A 15,536-nucleotide genomic window follows, 5' to 3' on the forward strand; every position below is an offset into this window, starting at 1 on the left:
CGCAGGGTCCTGTCTGTCCTCATTTGCGTGCATGAACCCCCATCTCTGGACTTGTACCTAGAAAGCCCAGATGTTCCCATCACCCCAGAGTCTGCCACACACTCCAAAGTGTAAGCCTAGACCCCAGGTGGAGCTGGGGGGCTGACAGGGGCCCCAAATCTTGTTAAATAGGGGATGGTCTTGGGGACCAAAGTCCGTCACAATGACACCCCTTCACCATTAGGGCTTTATGCAGGGAGCCCGCTGGACGCCTCCATCTCATTTGCTTGTCTCCAAGGCCTTGCCCCAGGCCAGACTCCGCTACTGATCCTACTGACCACAAGGGAGGAGGAAGCCCCGACGGAGAGTCACACAACCACTCCAGCCTCAGTTTCTTCCTTTGGGGATGGGACGGATAACACTCTCACCTGTCCAAAGTGATGATGGCATGCAGCCGGTACGCAGGAAACAATGCCATTATGTATAAGTTAATATTTGACAAAGGCTTCCCTGGGGCAGAAAGAGCCGGCCTTTCTCTCCTCGGCTCCCCAACCCTGACCCCTGTCAGCCCTTGGCAGGTTCACAATCCTGCGGCCTCTTTAAGAGGTGGTGGCCTCTCAGAAGCTCGGGTGCTAGGCCTCTTCCACAGCACAAAAACAGCAGTAGGCCGAGTCCCTCCAGTGGTCTCCACAGGAGCAGAACCTGGAGCCCCACCTTCCATTTCATTTTCACCACAGTCAGTGGCGGAGATCATGACCCCTGTTTCAGATGAGGAAACTGGGATTCCAAGAATTCAGTGAGACTTGCCCAAGGGTAGGAATGTGCGGGGAAAGACTCAAACTCAGCTGTCTAGAGCCTGCATGCTTTCTACCGCACCCACAGTTGTCGCCTGGCATGAGAATCTTCCAAGTGGCCCTCCGCAGCAAAGGCCATCTTTGACGCCCTCCTCCTCTCCTTTAGCAGCCCCTCCTGCCTCCCCCATCCTCCATCCTGGGCAGGAGCCCCTGCCCACCTGCCCTGCACAAACACCCAGCGAGGCTGCACATCTGCACTCTTAATCCTAAAAGGAGGCTTGCCAAAGAGGCAGCTTTAGAAAGACACAACAAACCAAGGTGGCATCCAACAGGAAGCCGTCCTCCCGCGGGTGCCCCTCACCTGAGACGGGAGCTGCCCACCTGCCTCTCTCCACCCGATCTTCCTGCTGCGTGAGCGCCCACAGTCACGTCCACACCTGAATCCTCAGCCCAGCGCAGGCTTCCCACACGGGACACATGCAGAAAGTCCTGAGGCAGGTGAGTCCCTGCCTCACCGCCCCTCTACGCACCTGCCACCATACTTGGTGGTTTCTTCACCATCTCCCCTGGTGAGAATGTCAGCTCCAGGAGGGCAGGAGCTTGGTTCTGTTGACCCCTGGGTCCCCACTCCCTAGAACAGTGCCCAGTATACGGTGGTGCTCAATATTTGTTGCATGAATACAGGAATGAATACACAAACTTCATCATACGCCAATGGTGAAAAGTTAAGCCCAGAGACAGGAAAAACAACTTACAGTTTATGGTGGGAGTAGTCAAGATTCACTCTAACGCTCTCTGATTCCCAAGCCCAAACCCTCCACCCCTGTACACACCACCCACACACACGCGTGCACGTCCACACTCACTGCCCCGGGTCTGTGAGCATCATAAGCCTGATCAGCTCCAGGCTCAGCAGGGATTAGCTGTCTATAGAGGCCTGTAATGGACACTCTGGGGACAGGGCCTGGGAAGTCGGGCCATGCAGGGAGAGGGGGCCTCATGTGGACTCAAGGTGCTGCTCTGCCACAGAGCTGGCATTCAACAAGCACTTGCTATGCCCCAAGCACCTGCCTGGGGCTTTACTTTCCACAACACATGTGTGAAGAGGAACCATTCTTATCCCCTATTTGATACATGAAGAAACAGGGCTCAGGAAGGGTCCGCAGCACGTCAGGGAAGCCTAGAGCCCGTGCACGGTCTGCTGTTCCTTATAGAGATATGAGGACAGAGGGCCTACCTCCAAGGGTAGGACTCAGGGATTCTAGAACCTCAGGGACAGTCACACAGCTTGTCAGGGACCAGCTGGGCTGGATGCTGAGTTCAAGGGCAAGGACCTGGTCAGAGGCCAATGAGAAGGGAGCCCCGATGTGGTGATCTTGAAGAAGGGGCAGAGTTCAAACCTCAGCTTCCCCAAGAATCCTTGGGATCCACAGAGCTTCCTGGCCTTCACAACTTCATGAAATCTGGAGGGAATCTACCACCCAGGCACCCCTTCTCTTCAGAGAGCTGGCATCCTCAATGCCCTCACCCCTTTCTCCACACCTTGGACCATGCCTGCGCCTCCTGGAATGCCTTCTCCTTCCCCATGCCCCATGCAGCCTACCGAGCTCCCTTTCTCTGTCTTCCTGGACAAGTAGCCTGTGCCCGACTTGGTCCCTGCATGAGCCAGAAGGCCGTACTCAGGCCATCCAGGGCCCCTGGGAGACTGGGGAAGTCTAGAAGCCATGCTTCCAACCTCCCACACCCAAACGCCTTTACCGAATACCCAAGAGCCCCCACACACCCTGGCCCACCCACAGAAGATGCCCAGCTCAGAAGCCTTCCCTGCAGGGTGAGATGAACCATCTACATAAGTAACGCGGGTCCAGGGGAAGCTGAGACTGGAGAGATACTGGAAGGGCCTGAGCAAGTTCATTGGGAAGAGGCCTGGAGCAGGGAGGTACAGATAGAGACAGAGAAAAAGACAAGACAGCAGCTGGCAGGGAAGAACCTCAGACATTCAAGGACAGAAGGACAGCGATGGGCCCCAAGATGGACAGAGATGGGAATGTGGGTAGAGGGGGGCAGCTTTGTGCTAGGGCCTGGGAAGGGGGCGGGACCCCTGCAAAGTCAGTGGCCAAGGGGACTTGGCCTGGGGAGACCAGGGTTTCTGGGTGGGCTCCCAGTGCCTTCACTGGGGGCCTGGGTGACTTGGGCAGGTGGCTGGGCCTGCCTATGTCCCCATTGTCCTCTCTGTTACAGGGACCATGCACCCACTCTCAGGTGTAGCATTGCTGCTTCTAAGGTTGCTGCAAAGATAAGGCTTGGTGTACAGGCCTGGCTCCTCCGGAGGAGGCTAAGGTGGCTACTGCGTGAGGAGACCTTAACCACGCAGCTGAGCACAGTGCAATCCGTGGCCATGCATCAAGGCTGTAGGAATCGCCACCACTGCACCTTCCTTTAGTGAGCCTCTTCTCATCTTGTCAGCGCTGTGCTGTGCACTGACAACCCTGGGCCCTCCCTCCTCCCATCTGGCCCTCCCCACTGTCCAGCCTGCACCCCTCCAGCAAGCTCAGGGCCTGCAGGGAGGGAGGGACAGCATGCACACTCCCACCCTGCCAGAGCCTTCCTCCTGTGCTCACTGTCAGCCCAGCGCGGCCAGAGCAAGGCCCAGCTCTGTCAGGCCCGCTCCATGAGGACTCCCAAGCCATGCGCCTTCAGGGGCCAGCAGGCCAGATCCCCACCCCCTCAGCTGTCCTTCTCCGCAGCCGCCCCATCCCCCGAGGGGCCCAGCCTGCCAACCTCTAATCCTCACCGTCATCTGACCCAGGCTCCACCCTACATTGGCTTTGCCTAGCCACCCTTCTGAGGCCCAAAAATGGACACAATCATTTATAGAGGGTTCGACAAGCCAAACGCAATGGGAAGATGACCTCACGGTGCCCACAGGCTCGAGATCCCAGCACACACAGTGCACCCCAGGCATTCCGGGGGCAGTGGCCGGGGGGCCAGGAGCAATGGTGCCATGCTGGCAGGTCCAGGCAACCCTTCCAATTTATTCTCATGCCCTCCTCACAGCAAGGCCGCAGGCCATGGGACCTTCAAGAAAAAGCTCCAGGCAGGCCAGAGCCACATGCACCCTGCCTGAGACAGCATCGAGGGTGCCTCAGCCCAGGACGAGGCACCAGGCCTGTGTCCAGACAGGATTTGATGAATGAGTGACGACACAGAACAAACAACACAAATCAATCCACCATCAGCCTGCGTCGGGCCCAAATCCCTTGTTCAAAAACATTCACTAAGCACCGGCTGGGGCCAGTTAACATCCTCAATGCACACACCTGGATGTGTGCCCTGCCCTGCCCTGCCCTCAGGGAGCAGCCAGACCAGTGGTGTAGGCAGAGGGTCAACAGGTAACAACAGTCAAAAAAGAGCTGGCTTGGGGACCCTAGGGCCCAGGGTACAAGAGTGCAGGCTGCCCTTGACCACACTGTCACCCTCACAGTCTGGATGTTTGGGCTGGGAGCGGATGTGGGAAGGCTGGGGGAGAAGGGTGGATGAAAGACACGGGCCTTCTTCCTATACCAGGACGCCAGGACTCGCCCGGCCTCCCAGCACAGCTCCGGCCATCCTTGCTCAGGATGGCCACAGGGAAATGAATTGCCCCATGACTCACTGATTTCACTAAGGCAAGGTAGGTGTAGTGGTGGGGCTGCCTGTAAGAGACTAGGATTCCAGTTCCATTGACAGTGGGAGTTAGATGCCGCACTGATCACCACGCGAAGACACTGAGGATGACCCTCCCGCGATGGCACAGACTCTCCAGGAAGGCACACAGCAGAGGCTGCTGTGGGTTGAGGCATGGGGCTTCCTGGGAGCAGGGCCTGCATCCCAAAGGGAGGGGAAGGCTACTTTCAGAGACCTGGCCAGGATGCCTGTCGTGATGCTTGCACTGCCTTGGTTTCTGATGGGGGGAGGGTCCCTAACTAGTCTCCAGCAGGCAGAGAGCAGCTGGAACACTAAACAACTCCACTCCCAGGAAGCCCGGCATGGGCAAGGTCAGCTGTTGGCCAAGACCAGCATGCATAGCTGACCAACTGTCAGCCAACTGCCCGTGGCCACAGAACAGGGGCTCAAGCCAGAGAGATGGTGGCTCAGGGGCTCAGTGATACATCACCACCTCCTTGGAGGGGACACAGCCCATGCCTACTGCCCTGAGAATGACATCAAAGATGCCGCTGCAGAGAAGAGACAACCAGGGCAAAGGGGACACACCAAGAGCCTCGGGGAGCCAGGAAGGAGTGGGACACCAGTGGGATGGGGGCAGGGAACGCATCTCAGCTAACCAAGCTTCCCATTCATCTCCCTGGCCCTTTAGGGAAGGAAGCAGGCTCTGGCCCAGGTCTGCCTGCTCCAGGCACCCAGATGGATTACCCAGTCATGGCAGCCAGGAGCAGGGGTGGCTGCATCTGTGCTGCCACCACCGCCCCCCCCCCCCACAACCTTAAGTCTTCCCAGCCCCCAGCCAGCTATTCCTGGGGCTTTAATCCCTCCTCCTCCTCCTCCTCCTCCTCCTCCTCCTCCACCTCCCCTGGGGTGGGGGGTGGGGGAGCTGGGTCTGGGCAAATCTGGAGCTTAGCTGAGGGCCCTTCCTTCAATGAACACCCACCCACCTCCTTAGCCAGGAAACACAGGGATGAGCAGTAGGACTCTGAGGGAGGTATGGGGAAGCTCTAGGCGCCCCCCTCTCCCCCTTCCCCCAGCAATCACGTGGTTGCATCCTTAGGGAGCCCGCGGGTCTCAGAAGCAAAAGTCATTGTTTATAAACAGCCACCAGGCCTGGCAGGGGAAGGCCGGCCTGTCCCTGCGCCTCCACCCGGCAGCGGCGGTCGGCGGTCCAGCGGCGGGTGGGAGAGGTGGCAGGCCTGGCCGCAGGGCACTGGGGGGCCACCCTGGCGGAAACCCAGATTCTGCAATCTCAGATTTCGGAGTCGGAGTCGGCAGGGGAAGTGGCGTCAGCAGCTGGCGTGATCCAATTCCATAAACCAGAGGTGGCTTACGATAGACAGCTGACCGGGTGCCGACCCCCACCTCTCAATCCCTGCATTTCCTGCACGCTCTGGGCACCCTGGGAGGCCCCGGCTCCATCCCCCACTCCAGCTCTCCGCGAGGAGGGGTCGGGTTTCCTGTGGCGCCTTCCACGCCCCTCCTCTAGGCCAGCTCCCCACCCGGCGGTGGGCTCCCAAAGCCAGTGCCCCCACCCGCTCCCCGGCCGCCGGAAACGCTAAGCCCCTGCTGGGGCGAGGGCACCTCCTTGCGGAGTGCACAGCCCCGGGCTCCCGGTGGGGCCAGGCTGGGCGGGAGCTTCCAGGCCGCAGGCACCTCTCGGGAAAGGAAACCCCATCCCTCCTTCGGCCCGCGGAGAACGAAAGTGGAGAAGCAGTGGGAAAGAGGGAACTGCGGGTGCCGGTTCGAGAAGTAGCCTTGGGAGTCCGGGGGAACACTGGCCCCGGGGGTGGAGAGACATACTCCCTCTCGCCCCGAGCGCCGGCCCCGCCTGGGTTGCCTGCATGGGCCTGGAGAGCGGGGGGTCACCACCTGGCCTCCCAGCCTCCCGGCCCTTGGCCTCCAAAGAGCAGGTTAGCCTGGAGCGCGCGCCTGAGAAGATCCTGGAGCAGGGCCGGCCACTGCTGTGCAGCCGAGCCACGAAGGTGCAAAGCGAGGCCCTGTTCTGCCCCGGCCGGGTGTGGGGAGACAGGACGCAAACCGAAGAGGACACCCAGAGCGCCGGGGGACGCAACCTGGGGACCACGAAGCCCCCCGAAAGCGCTCCTCTGTTGGTGACAGCGTCAGATCCCGGCGGAGGACCAGGCCCCAGGGTCGGAGGGTAGAGGGACAGGTGACCGGGACTGCGCGGCGGCTGGGGCTCCGGCTCGCTCACCTTCTCCTGCGCGCGGGTGAGCTTCTTCTGCACATTGCTGGCGATCTTTCCCGCCGTCACCCCTTTACTGCCCATCTCTGCCATCGCGGCGCAGGCCTCGCCCGGTGGCAGGGGCCGATCTCGCGCGGGGAGATCTTGCGCGCCGCGCTCCCAGCCCCCAGCCCCGGCCGCGCGTCCAGACCAGCTGCCGCTCCACGCCGCGCACCCGACAGCGGAGCCAACTGACGGAGGCGGAGCGTGCGCCGGGCAGGCGAGCGAGCCAGCGAGCCAGCGAGCCAGCGAGCGACGCGGGGACAGAAGGAGGGAGAGGGGAGGGGCCGGGCCTCGGGCCGCGGTCGGCGCCCCCCGCCCGCCCCCTCCGGACAAGAAGCTGCCGTTTTAAAGGGCCACTCCGGGCGCCGGCACCGCCAGGTCCGCGAGGAGGGAGGGGCGCGCGCGGCGCTGGGGCTGCAGCGAGCGGGACTCCCCTGACGCTCCAGCGACACCGCCCCGGGGCGGGGACTAATCCGCGGGCCTGGCGTCTTGGTCTTCCCCGCAACCCAGGAAAGGAGACTAGGTGGAGGAGAGGAGTGCTTTCGAAATCAAAGAGAAAGTGCGGCCAAGGAGGTGCGGCCCTGAACAGAGGAGCCGCGGCTGCTAGGAGAGAGCGCCCGGAGCCCCCTCCCTTTCCAGGGGCTCACCGCCCGCCCGGTGCTCGACGCTCCGCCTCCTCCCGGCCTTAGCTGCTCGGGTTTTCGCCCGGATCCCCTAGGCGCCTCCGGGACATCTCTACATCTTTGCGTCCGGCGCCTAGCCCAGTACCAACCGGTGCTCGGTCTTCCCGTTCGCTAAAAATTTATTATAATAACAACATCCTAGCATTACCGAGCGCTTACTGTGTACTAAGGGACTTGACAGGCATTATTTCATTCGGTCTCCGTGGCCCTAGAGGTAGGTGCTATTACTGTTCCCACTTTACAACTAAGGCGCCGGGATCAGGGAACGAGATCTCTGCCTCTACCACCCAGTTGCTCCACCACTATACGTCTCCTACGCCCAGCAGGAAGGAATGATTAATGATCATTGTTCCTGGAGAAGATAAGGTTATTGCTAGCCAGCTTTGCCAGTAGACCAATGACACTTAAGTTAATAAATACGTGTTGAGTCTGCTGATACCCACCTCCCATTCAGCCCTAAAACGTGTCAGGGGCTACAGCACTTTGCTGCCCCTGGAAATTTCTCAAGAACTGTTGGTTGTGTTGAGCAGAGAGATTGGTCACGCTGAAGAGGCCTAGACGTGCCTGGTGCACACACAGGAGCCAAGGCTAGGGCCTGCAGGACCCCCAGCGGTCAGAGGAGCAGAGCTGGCCAGGGTCGGAGGTCCCTGAGAGGCTTCCTGGAGAAACAGGAAAAACCAAGCACTTTGTACAAATGGAAAACCGAGTCCCAGGAATGAGAAGTTCAGCCTGGGTTCACACAGGCCATTCCCTCTTCCCTGGAAGGCCCTCCTGCTCTTTCTCTGGCTACTCGGGGTTCTTCCACCACAGCTCAGTGCTGCCCCATGGCCCAGTATGTTCATCTGTCCTCCTCCGGGCCTATTATCATGATATACCTCGGTATCCCCCAGGGGACTGGTTCTGGCACATCCGTGGATGCTCAAATCCGGGGATGCTCAAGTCCCTCATATGAATTGACGCAGTATCTGCATATAGCCTACACAAATCCTCCAAAATACCTTAAATTGTCTCTAGATTCTTGTAGTGGCTAATACAATTTAAATGTTATGTAAATAGTTGTTAACGCTTGTTTGTTTGTTTGTTTGTTTGTTTGTTTGTTTGTTTTGAGATGGAGTCCCTCTCTGTCGCCTGGCTGGAGTGCAGTGGTTGGATCTGGGCTCACTGCAACCTCCCCCTCCCAGGTTCAAGTGATTCTCCTGCCTCAGTCTTCCAAGTAGCTGGGACTACAGGCACGCGCCACCACGCTCAGCTAATTTTTGTCTTTTTAGTAGAGACGGGGTTTCACCATGTTGGCCAGGATGGTCCCCATCTCCTGATCTTGTGATCCACCGGCCTCGGCCTCCCAAAGTGTTGTGATTACAGGCGTGAGCCACCACACCCGGTCTTGTTTTTTATTTATGTTATTTTATTGTTGTATTCTTACTTTTTATTGTATTTTTCCAAATATTTTCAATCCACAGTGGGTTGGATCCATGGATGCCCAACCCGCAGATATAGAGGGCTGAATGTATTCCTATTCTGCAGGAAGACAGACTGAGGCGCCGCTGATGTAGGTCACACAGACAGCAAATGATAAGCAGAGATTCTGCATGGAGACTTCCTGAGCCAAAACCCTCAAAAGCACCAAGCGCTGCATGAGTGAAAAGCATCTGTCAAAATTATTATAAACTCATGCCCGATTCGTGAGTCACAAAAGCAAAACCTACACAGTCTGGGCTCCTAAAGCAGCTTCCTCCTAAAAGCTAAACATGCTTTCAGCTCATGATCTCCTTCCTCCTCATTTTCTGTTGGTCGTTTTTCTAACCATTCTCTAAAAGCGATTTCTTCCAACACTCCTCTGAGGAAAGGAGGAAATGAGCAAAGTCAAATTGTATTACAGTCAGCCCCCAGGGAACAGTGGGAACTTCTGCCTCACTGGACTCTGGTGTTTCAAAATATCGCTTGACAGAAAAATTGGAAGCAACTGAAGTGTTCATCAGTGGGATGGGGTCACCTGTGACAGCACAGCCACAGGAGGGGCCATTAGGAAATCATTTAAAACAACCGTTACCGAGACTATGTAGCAACAAGAAAATAATGCTTAGGGCATAATTATGAAGGAAAGGAAAAGATAGGAAATTGTACTTGCAACCACATTAAAATAAATTAAAATAAATTAAAAGCTCATGATCAATGTCTTGAAAGAACAATGTATAGAGGAAGTAGATGTGTTAGGGTCCAGGCATTAAGGCTGACTTCTTTCCTCCTTAATTTCCTAAATATTCTATAATATGACATAATGCCTTGCCTGTAATCCCAGCACTTTGGAAGGCCAAGGCAGGTGGATCACTTGAGGTTGCGAGTTTGAGACCAGCCTAACCAACACGGAGAAACCCCATCTCTACTAAAAATACAAAATTAGCCAGGCATTGTGGCGCATGCCTGTAATCCCAGCTACTTGGAAGGCTGAGGCAGGAGAATCGCTTGAACCCAGGAGGCAGAGGTTGCAGTGAGCCAAGATCGTGCCGTCACACTCCAGCCTGGGCAACAAAAGCAAAACTCTGTCTCCAAAAAAACAAACAAACAAAAAAAAACACAGCTCTGTTTTTTTAGAAGTGGTTCTTTGGCCGGGCGCGGTGGCTCAAGCCTGTAATCCCAGCACTTTGGGAGGCCCAGACGGGTGGATCGCGAGGTCAGGAGATCGAGACCAACCTCGCTAACATGGCGAAACCCCGTCTCTACTAAAAAATACAAAAAACTAGCCAGGCGAGGTGGTGGGCGCCTGTAGTCCCAGCTACTTGGGAGGCTGAGGCCGGAGAATGGCGTAAACCCGGGAGGCGGAGCTTGCAGTGAGCTGAGATCCGGCCACTGCACTCCAGCCTGGGCGACAGAGCAAGACTCCGTCTCAAAAAAAAAAAAAAAAAAAAAGAAGTGGTTCTTTATGAGATCACTAGATTAGAAAGACATTTCTAAGCACAAAAGCAGTGGAGAATATATTGAAATTTTAAAATACTTGCTTTGAGGTACATAAAAGTTAAAATTCTTGAACTTCAAAAAATACCATAAAAACATGGGATAAAAGTTTGGGAGGAAATGATTTAAAAATGTTAGTACAAGTTCAAGGGGTAGAATGTAGAAGCTTTTTACTTTTTTCTGTATAATTTTCTATAGTGTGTTTTTGTCTTTTTTTTTACCACGAGAGCCTGTTATTTTAATTACCAGGAAAAGGGTTATTCCCATTATGAAAATAAGTTTGCCATAAAAATTAAACTGTAAGAAACTAGGGAAAAAATTTTTGACAATAAAATGGAACTCTTACAAACTTATAAGAAAAACATTAAGACCCCAATATATAATGGACAATTTATAAAATTGGATATTCAAATAATTAATAAATAGGTTTTCAAAGATCAGACTTACCAGGAAAAAAAGAAAGGTTCATTAAATCAATGAAATACCATTTCTGATTTCACTTTCATCAAATCAACAAATTATTATTATTATTTTTTGAGACGGAGTCTCACTCTGTCGCTGAGGCTGGAGTGCAGTGGCCGGATCTCAGCTCACTGCAAGCTCCGCCTCCTGGGTTTACGCCATTCTCCTGCCTCAGCCTCCCGAGTAGCTGGGACTACAGGCGCCCGCCGCCACGCCCGGCTAGTTTTTTGTGTTTTTTTAGTAGAGACGAGGTTTCACAGTGTTAGCCAGGATGGTCTCGATCTCCTGACCTCGTGATCCGCCCGTCTCGGCCTCCCAAAGTGCTGGGATTACAGGCTTGAGCCACTGCGCCCGGCCTTAACAAATTATTTTTAAAATTATGTTACTTAATAAAACCATAGAAACAGAAACTCCCGCTTTCTACTTCTGAGAGTGTAAACAGATAACAGAATGTCTAGAAAGCAGTCTTGTAATAGAATAAGAATAACCAAAAATCTATATTCTTCCACCCTATAATTCCAAGTCTATGATATAATTCAAAAATTTGGCAAAGCTTTCAACACACAGATGTTCATCATATTGTTTATAACAATGCAAAAATGAACACATCTAAATGTTACCACCCGAATGCCAAATGATTAACTAAACTATGGTATGGCCATGTATGAAATGTTTACCAAAAGAATATGTTCTTGAAATTTTTCATCATAGGAAATGTGATGTTAACAGGATAATACAGTTTATTAAATAATATAAACAGTATCGTGCCAGCCACTATCCAAAACGTGATTGGTATCTCCGGATGGAGCAATTCCGGGTAGGTTTTTTTTCTCCTGCTTCTTTTTCTTTTCCAAACTTTGTACATGTACTCTTTTTGTCATCAGAAAGAAGTGCTATTAAAAATACAAATTGAAATGAGGGCAATGTCCCCTGGGACAATAGTTGGGAAGCCTCAGTGTGGCAGAATAGAAAGATAAAGCACAGAGGCAGAAGGTGTGTGCTGCACATCTAAATGGTAAGAGCTGGAGAAGCCACGTTTCTGTGTTTGTTTGCTTGTTTGTTTTAAATAGACTTTATTATTTATTTATTTTTATTTATTTATTTTTTTTTGAGACAAAGTCTCGCTCTCGTCCCCCAGGCTGGAGTGCAATGGCTTGATCTCGGCTCACTGCAACCTCCGCCTCCCGGGTTCACGCCATTCTCCTGCCTCAGCCATCTGAGTAGCTGGGATTACAGGCGCCCGCCACCACACCCAGCTAATTTTTGTATTTTTAGTAGAGATGGGGTTTCACCATGTTGGCCAGGCTTTTAGAACACTTTTAGGTTCACAGCAAAAGTGAGCAGAAGGTACAGAGATTTTCCATAACCTTTGCCCAACACATGCACAGTCCCCCTCACCAGCAACATCCCCAGCACAGTGGGACATTTGTTGCAACTGAGGCACCTCTGTTGATGCATCATCATCCTCCACAGTTCATAGTTGATGTGACAACTCACTCTTGGCTTGTATGTTCTATGGGTCTGGGCAAGTGTACAATGGTACGTGTCTACTATTATAGTATCATGTAGAATAGTTTCACTGCCCTAAGAATCCTCTGTACTTTGCCTGTTCATCCCTCCCTCCACCCCACAACCCCTGGCAACCACTGATCTTTTTCCTGTCTCCATAGTTTAGCCTTTTCTAGAATGCCATATCATTGGAACCATACAGTTTGTAGCCTTTTTCAGACTGGCTTCTTTCACTTAGCAATATGCGTCTAAGTTTCCTCCATGTCTCTTCATGGCTTGATCATTTCCTTTGGCGCTGAGTAACGTTCCATTTTCTGGATGCACCACACTTTATTTACCCACTCACCTACTGCAGAACATCTTGGGTGCTTCTGAGTTCGGGCCATTATGAATAAAGCTGCTATAAACATCCATGTGCAGGTTTTTGTGTGGACATAAGTATTTGACTCCTTTGGGTAAATATCAAGAAGCATGATGGCTGTATGGTTAAGAGTGTTTAGTTCTGTAAGGAACTGTCAAATTGTCTTTCAAAGTAGCTGGACCATTTCGTATTCTCACGGGCAATGAATGAGGGTTCCTGTTGCTCCATCCAACTCCTTGCCAGCATTTGGTGTTCCGGATTTTGTCCATTCTAGTAGGTGTGTAATATCTCATTCGTTTGGGGAATGATTTTTTTTAAACCATGAAGAACAGAGGCAAGCAAAGGACAGTCCTCCTATCCCTTGGAGAGAAAAGATCACCTGCCCCATTTTCTTCTCCAGCTCAAGAATTGATTAAGAGACTCTGAGCTAGCAATATTACTATCCTCATCATCACTCTATTTTACAAAGCAATTTTTGTTTACACTATCTTGGCTATCATAAAAATCCTGCATTTGATAGAACTTTTGCTGCCCTTTTATAGATAGAAACTTGGAGAAAGTGGGCTTACCTGAAGGCATTCAGCTGGTAGGTCCTATACTGAGATCAGTTAGCACTTGGTCATCTGTGGTGTCTGAAACAGACCAGCTTTGTACCTCCCTCCCGGGACAGAAGACTTCACCTCCTACAGAGACAGGGAGGGGGCTGTCTTGCTCAGGATGCAGAAGATTCTAAGGCAGCACCAATTATTTCAGGGCAGCATAAGTGTGATGTGGTGTTCGGGAAGGGCTCCCTGACTAAGATTGTCCTCCACCTTTCTCACATGTAAAATGCTACCACTCTCAAGTTCCATGATATTTTGGAAAGCACAGATAGACCTGGGTTCAAAAATCAGCTCCTCGGCTGGGTGCAGTGGCTCATGTCTATAATCCCAGCATTTTGGGAGGCTGAGGCAGGCAGATTGCTTGAGCTCATGAGTTCAAGACCAGCCTGGGCAACATGATGAAACCCAAAACATTAAAAAATCAGCTGGGCGTGGTGGTGTGCACCTGTAGTCCCAGCTATTTGAGAGGCTGAGGTGTGAGGATTGCTTGAGCCCAAGAAGCTGCAGTGAGCCAAGATTGCACCACTGCACTCCAGCATTAGTGTCAGAGCCAGACCGTGTCTCTCAAAAAAAAAGAAAAGTAATCAGCTACTCCATTTATACCACTTTTCCATCCTTGGGTATGTTGTTACTTGAGCTGTTCAACCCTCATCTATAATGTGGGGGTAAATCATCCTCTTTAGGTTATTGTGGAAATAACGAACACTATATTTACAGCCCCTGGAGTATCAGAAGTGACTCTGCAGATGATGGCTATCTATAGTGGGTAGCAGATGCTCTAATTGTGGTGTGTCCTGCTCATTGTCCTGCTTTCCTTTGGAACTCCTTCCTCAGTGGGTGTGATTTGATGAGTCTTGTCTCTTACACTGTGATATGCACAGAGCCCAGGCTCGGGGATGACCATGTGAAGTTTGGGCTGTCTTGGGAAGAGCCCAAGAAGAGCTTTCCTGGGATGCTCTATACTTGTGGGACCCAGAAGTTCCCCTTTCTGCTGGACTCGTGGAGTTGGAAGGATGTGAGTCTAGAGCTACCAGACGCCAGCTTGCCCAGCCACACGGAAGACCTGCCTAGAAGTTGAGGTCAAGACGAGTGAAGAGATGGAGAGACAGGGATAGAGAGAAAGAGAATTAATGACATTTCTTGAGAACCTGGTCCCAGTGATGCCCTAATCCTGTCCACTCCGACCACCAACTATCAGCCATAGGAACCAAGACTTTTTTTTTCTTGCTAAAGCCAATTTGAGGCCACTTGCAATCAAGAATCATGACTAATATACTATTATCTTTTTGTTGTTGTTGTTTTGTTCGAGATGGAGTCTTGCTCTGTCACCCAGGCTGCAGTGCAGTGACGCTAACCCAGTTCACTACAACCTCTGCCTCCCAGGTTCAAATGATTCTCCCACCTCAGCCTCCCGAGCAGCTGGGATTACAGGCTCCCACCACCATGTCCGGCTAATTTTTATATTTTTAGTGGAGATGGGGTTTTACCATGTTGACCAGGTTTGTCTTGAATTCCTGACCACAGGTGATCTGCTCGCCTTGGCATCCCAGAGTGCTGGGATTATAGGCGTGAGATGCCACGCCCGGCCAATATACCATTATCTTAATAAAGACCTTTGCCAGGCATGGTGGCTCATGCCTGTAATCCCAGCACTTTGGGAGGCTGAGGCGGGCGCGTCACAAGATCAAGAGATCGAGACGATCCTGGCCAAACTTCATGGTGAAACTCCGTCTCTACTAAAAAAAAAAAAATACGAAAAAATTAGCCAGGCATAGTGGTGCACACCTGTAGTCCCAGCTACTTGGGAGGCTGAGGCAGGAGAATCACTTGAACCTGGGAGGTGGAGGTTGCAGTGAGCTGAGATCGCACCACTGCACTCCAGCCCCAGTGGCAAAGCGAGACTCTATCTCAAAAACTAAAAATAAAATGAAAAATAAAGACCTTCAGAGAGCCAACTCTAACTCATTTGTTATGCTATAGGTATCATCAAGCTAGTCTCTCCTGACTGCCTGCACCTGACCCATCTGTATTAATATGGAGTGTCCAAACTGGGACAATTTTGAGTGAAAGGGGAAAAAAAATTAATTACACCTGGGTAGCAGGTGTAAGCCAGACCTGTCCTGGGCAAATGGATGTATGAGTAGCTGGGTTAAGAGGTAGGAGTTCAGAATGAAGGTTGGCAAAGAGGCTGAGGACATGGTACACTGTGCTCAAGTTGGCACGGAACACTGAGGCCTGTGC

At 52.5% G+C, this 15,536-nt stretch overlaps 1 protein-coding gene across 12 annotated transcripts in view; it reads right to left on the reverse strand.

The window, feature by feature from the left end:
• The window catches only part of BIN1 (bridging integrator 1), a 59,000-nt gene extending 51,774 nt beyond the window's left edge, over positions 1-7,226 (reverse strand). For all 12 annotated transcript variants that reach the window (XR_004053089.1, XM_010363467.2, XM_010363464.2 and 9 more), the window contains exon 1: positions 6,694-7,226. Coding sequence is in view for 11 of the 12 variants with exons in the window: in XM_010363467.2 (XP_010361769.1) it covers positions 6,694-6,777 (84 nt within the window). In the remaining variant the exon portion in view is untranslated. The remainder of the gene's footprint in view (positions 1-6,693) is intronic.
• Positions 7,227-15,536: the final 8,310 nt, after the last annotated feature.

This window comes from Rhinopithecus roxellana, chromosome 14, assembly GCF_007565055.1.
Source record: "Rhinopithecus roxellana isolate Shanxi Qingling chromosome 14, ASM756505v1, whole genome shotgun sequence".
Classification (NCBI taxonomy): Eukaryota; Metazoa; Chordata; class Mammalia; order Primates; family Cercopithecidae; genus Rhinopithecus; species Rhinopithecus roxellana.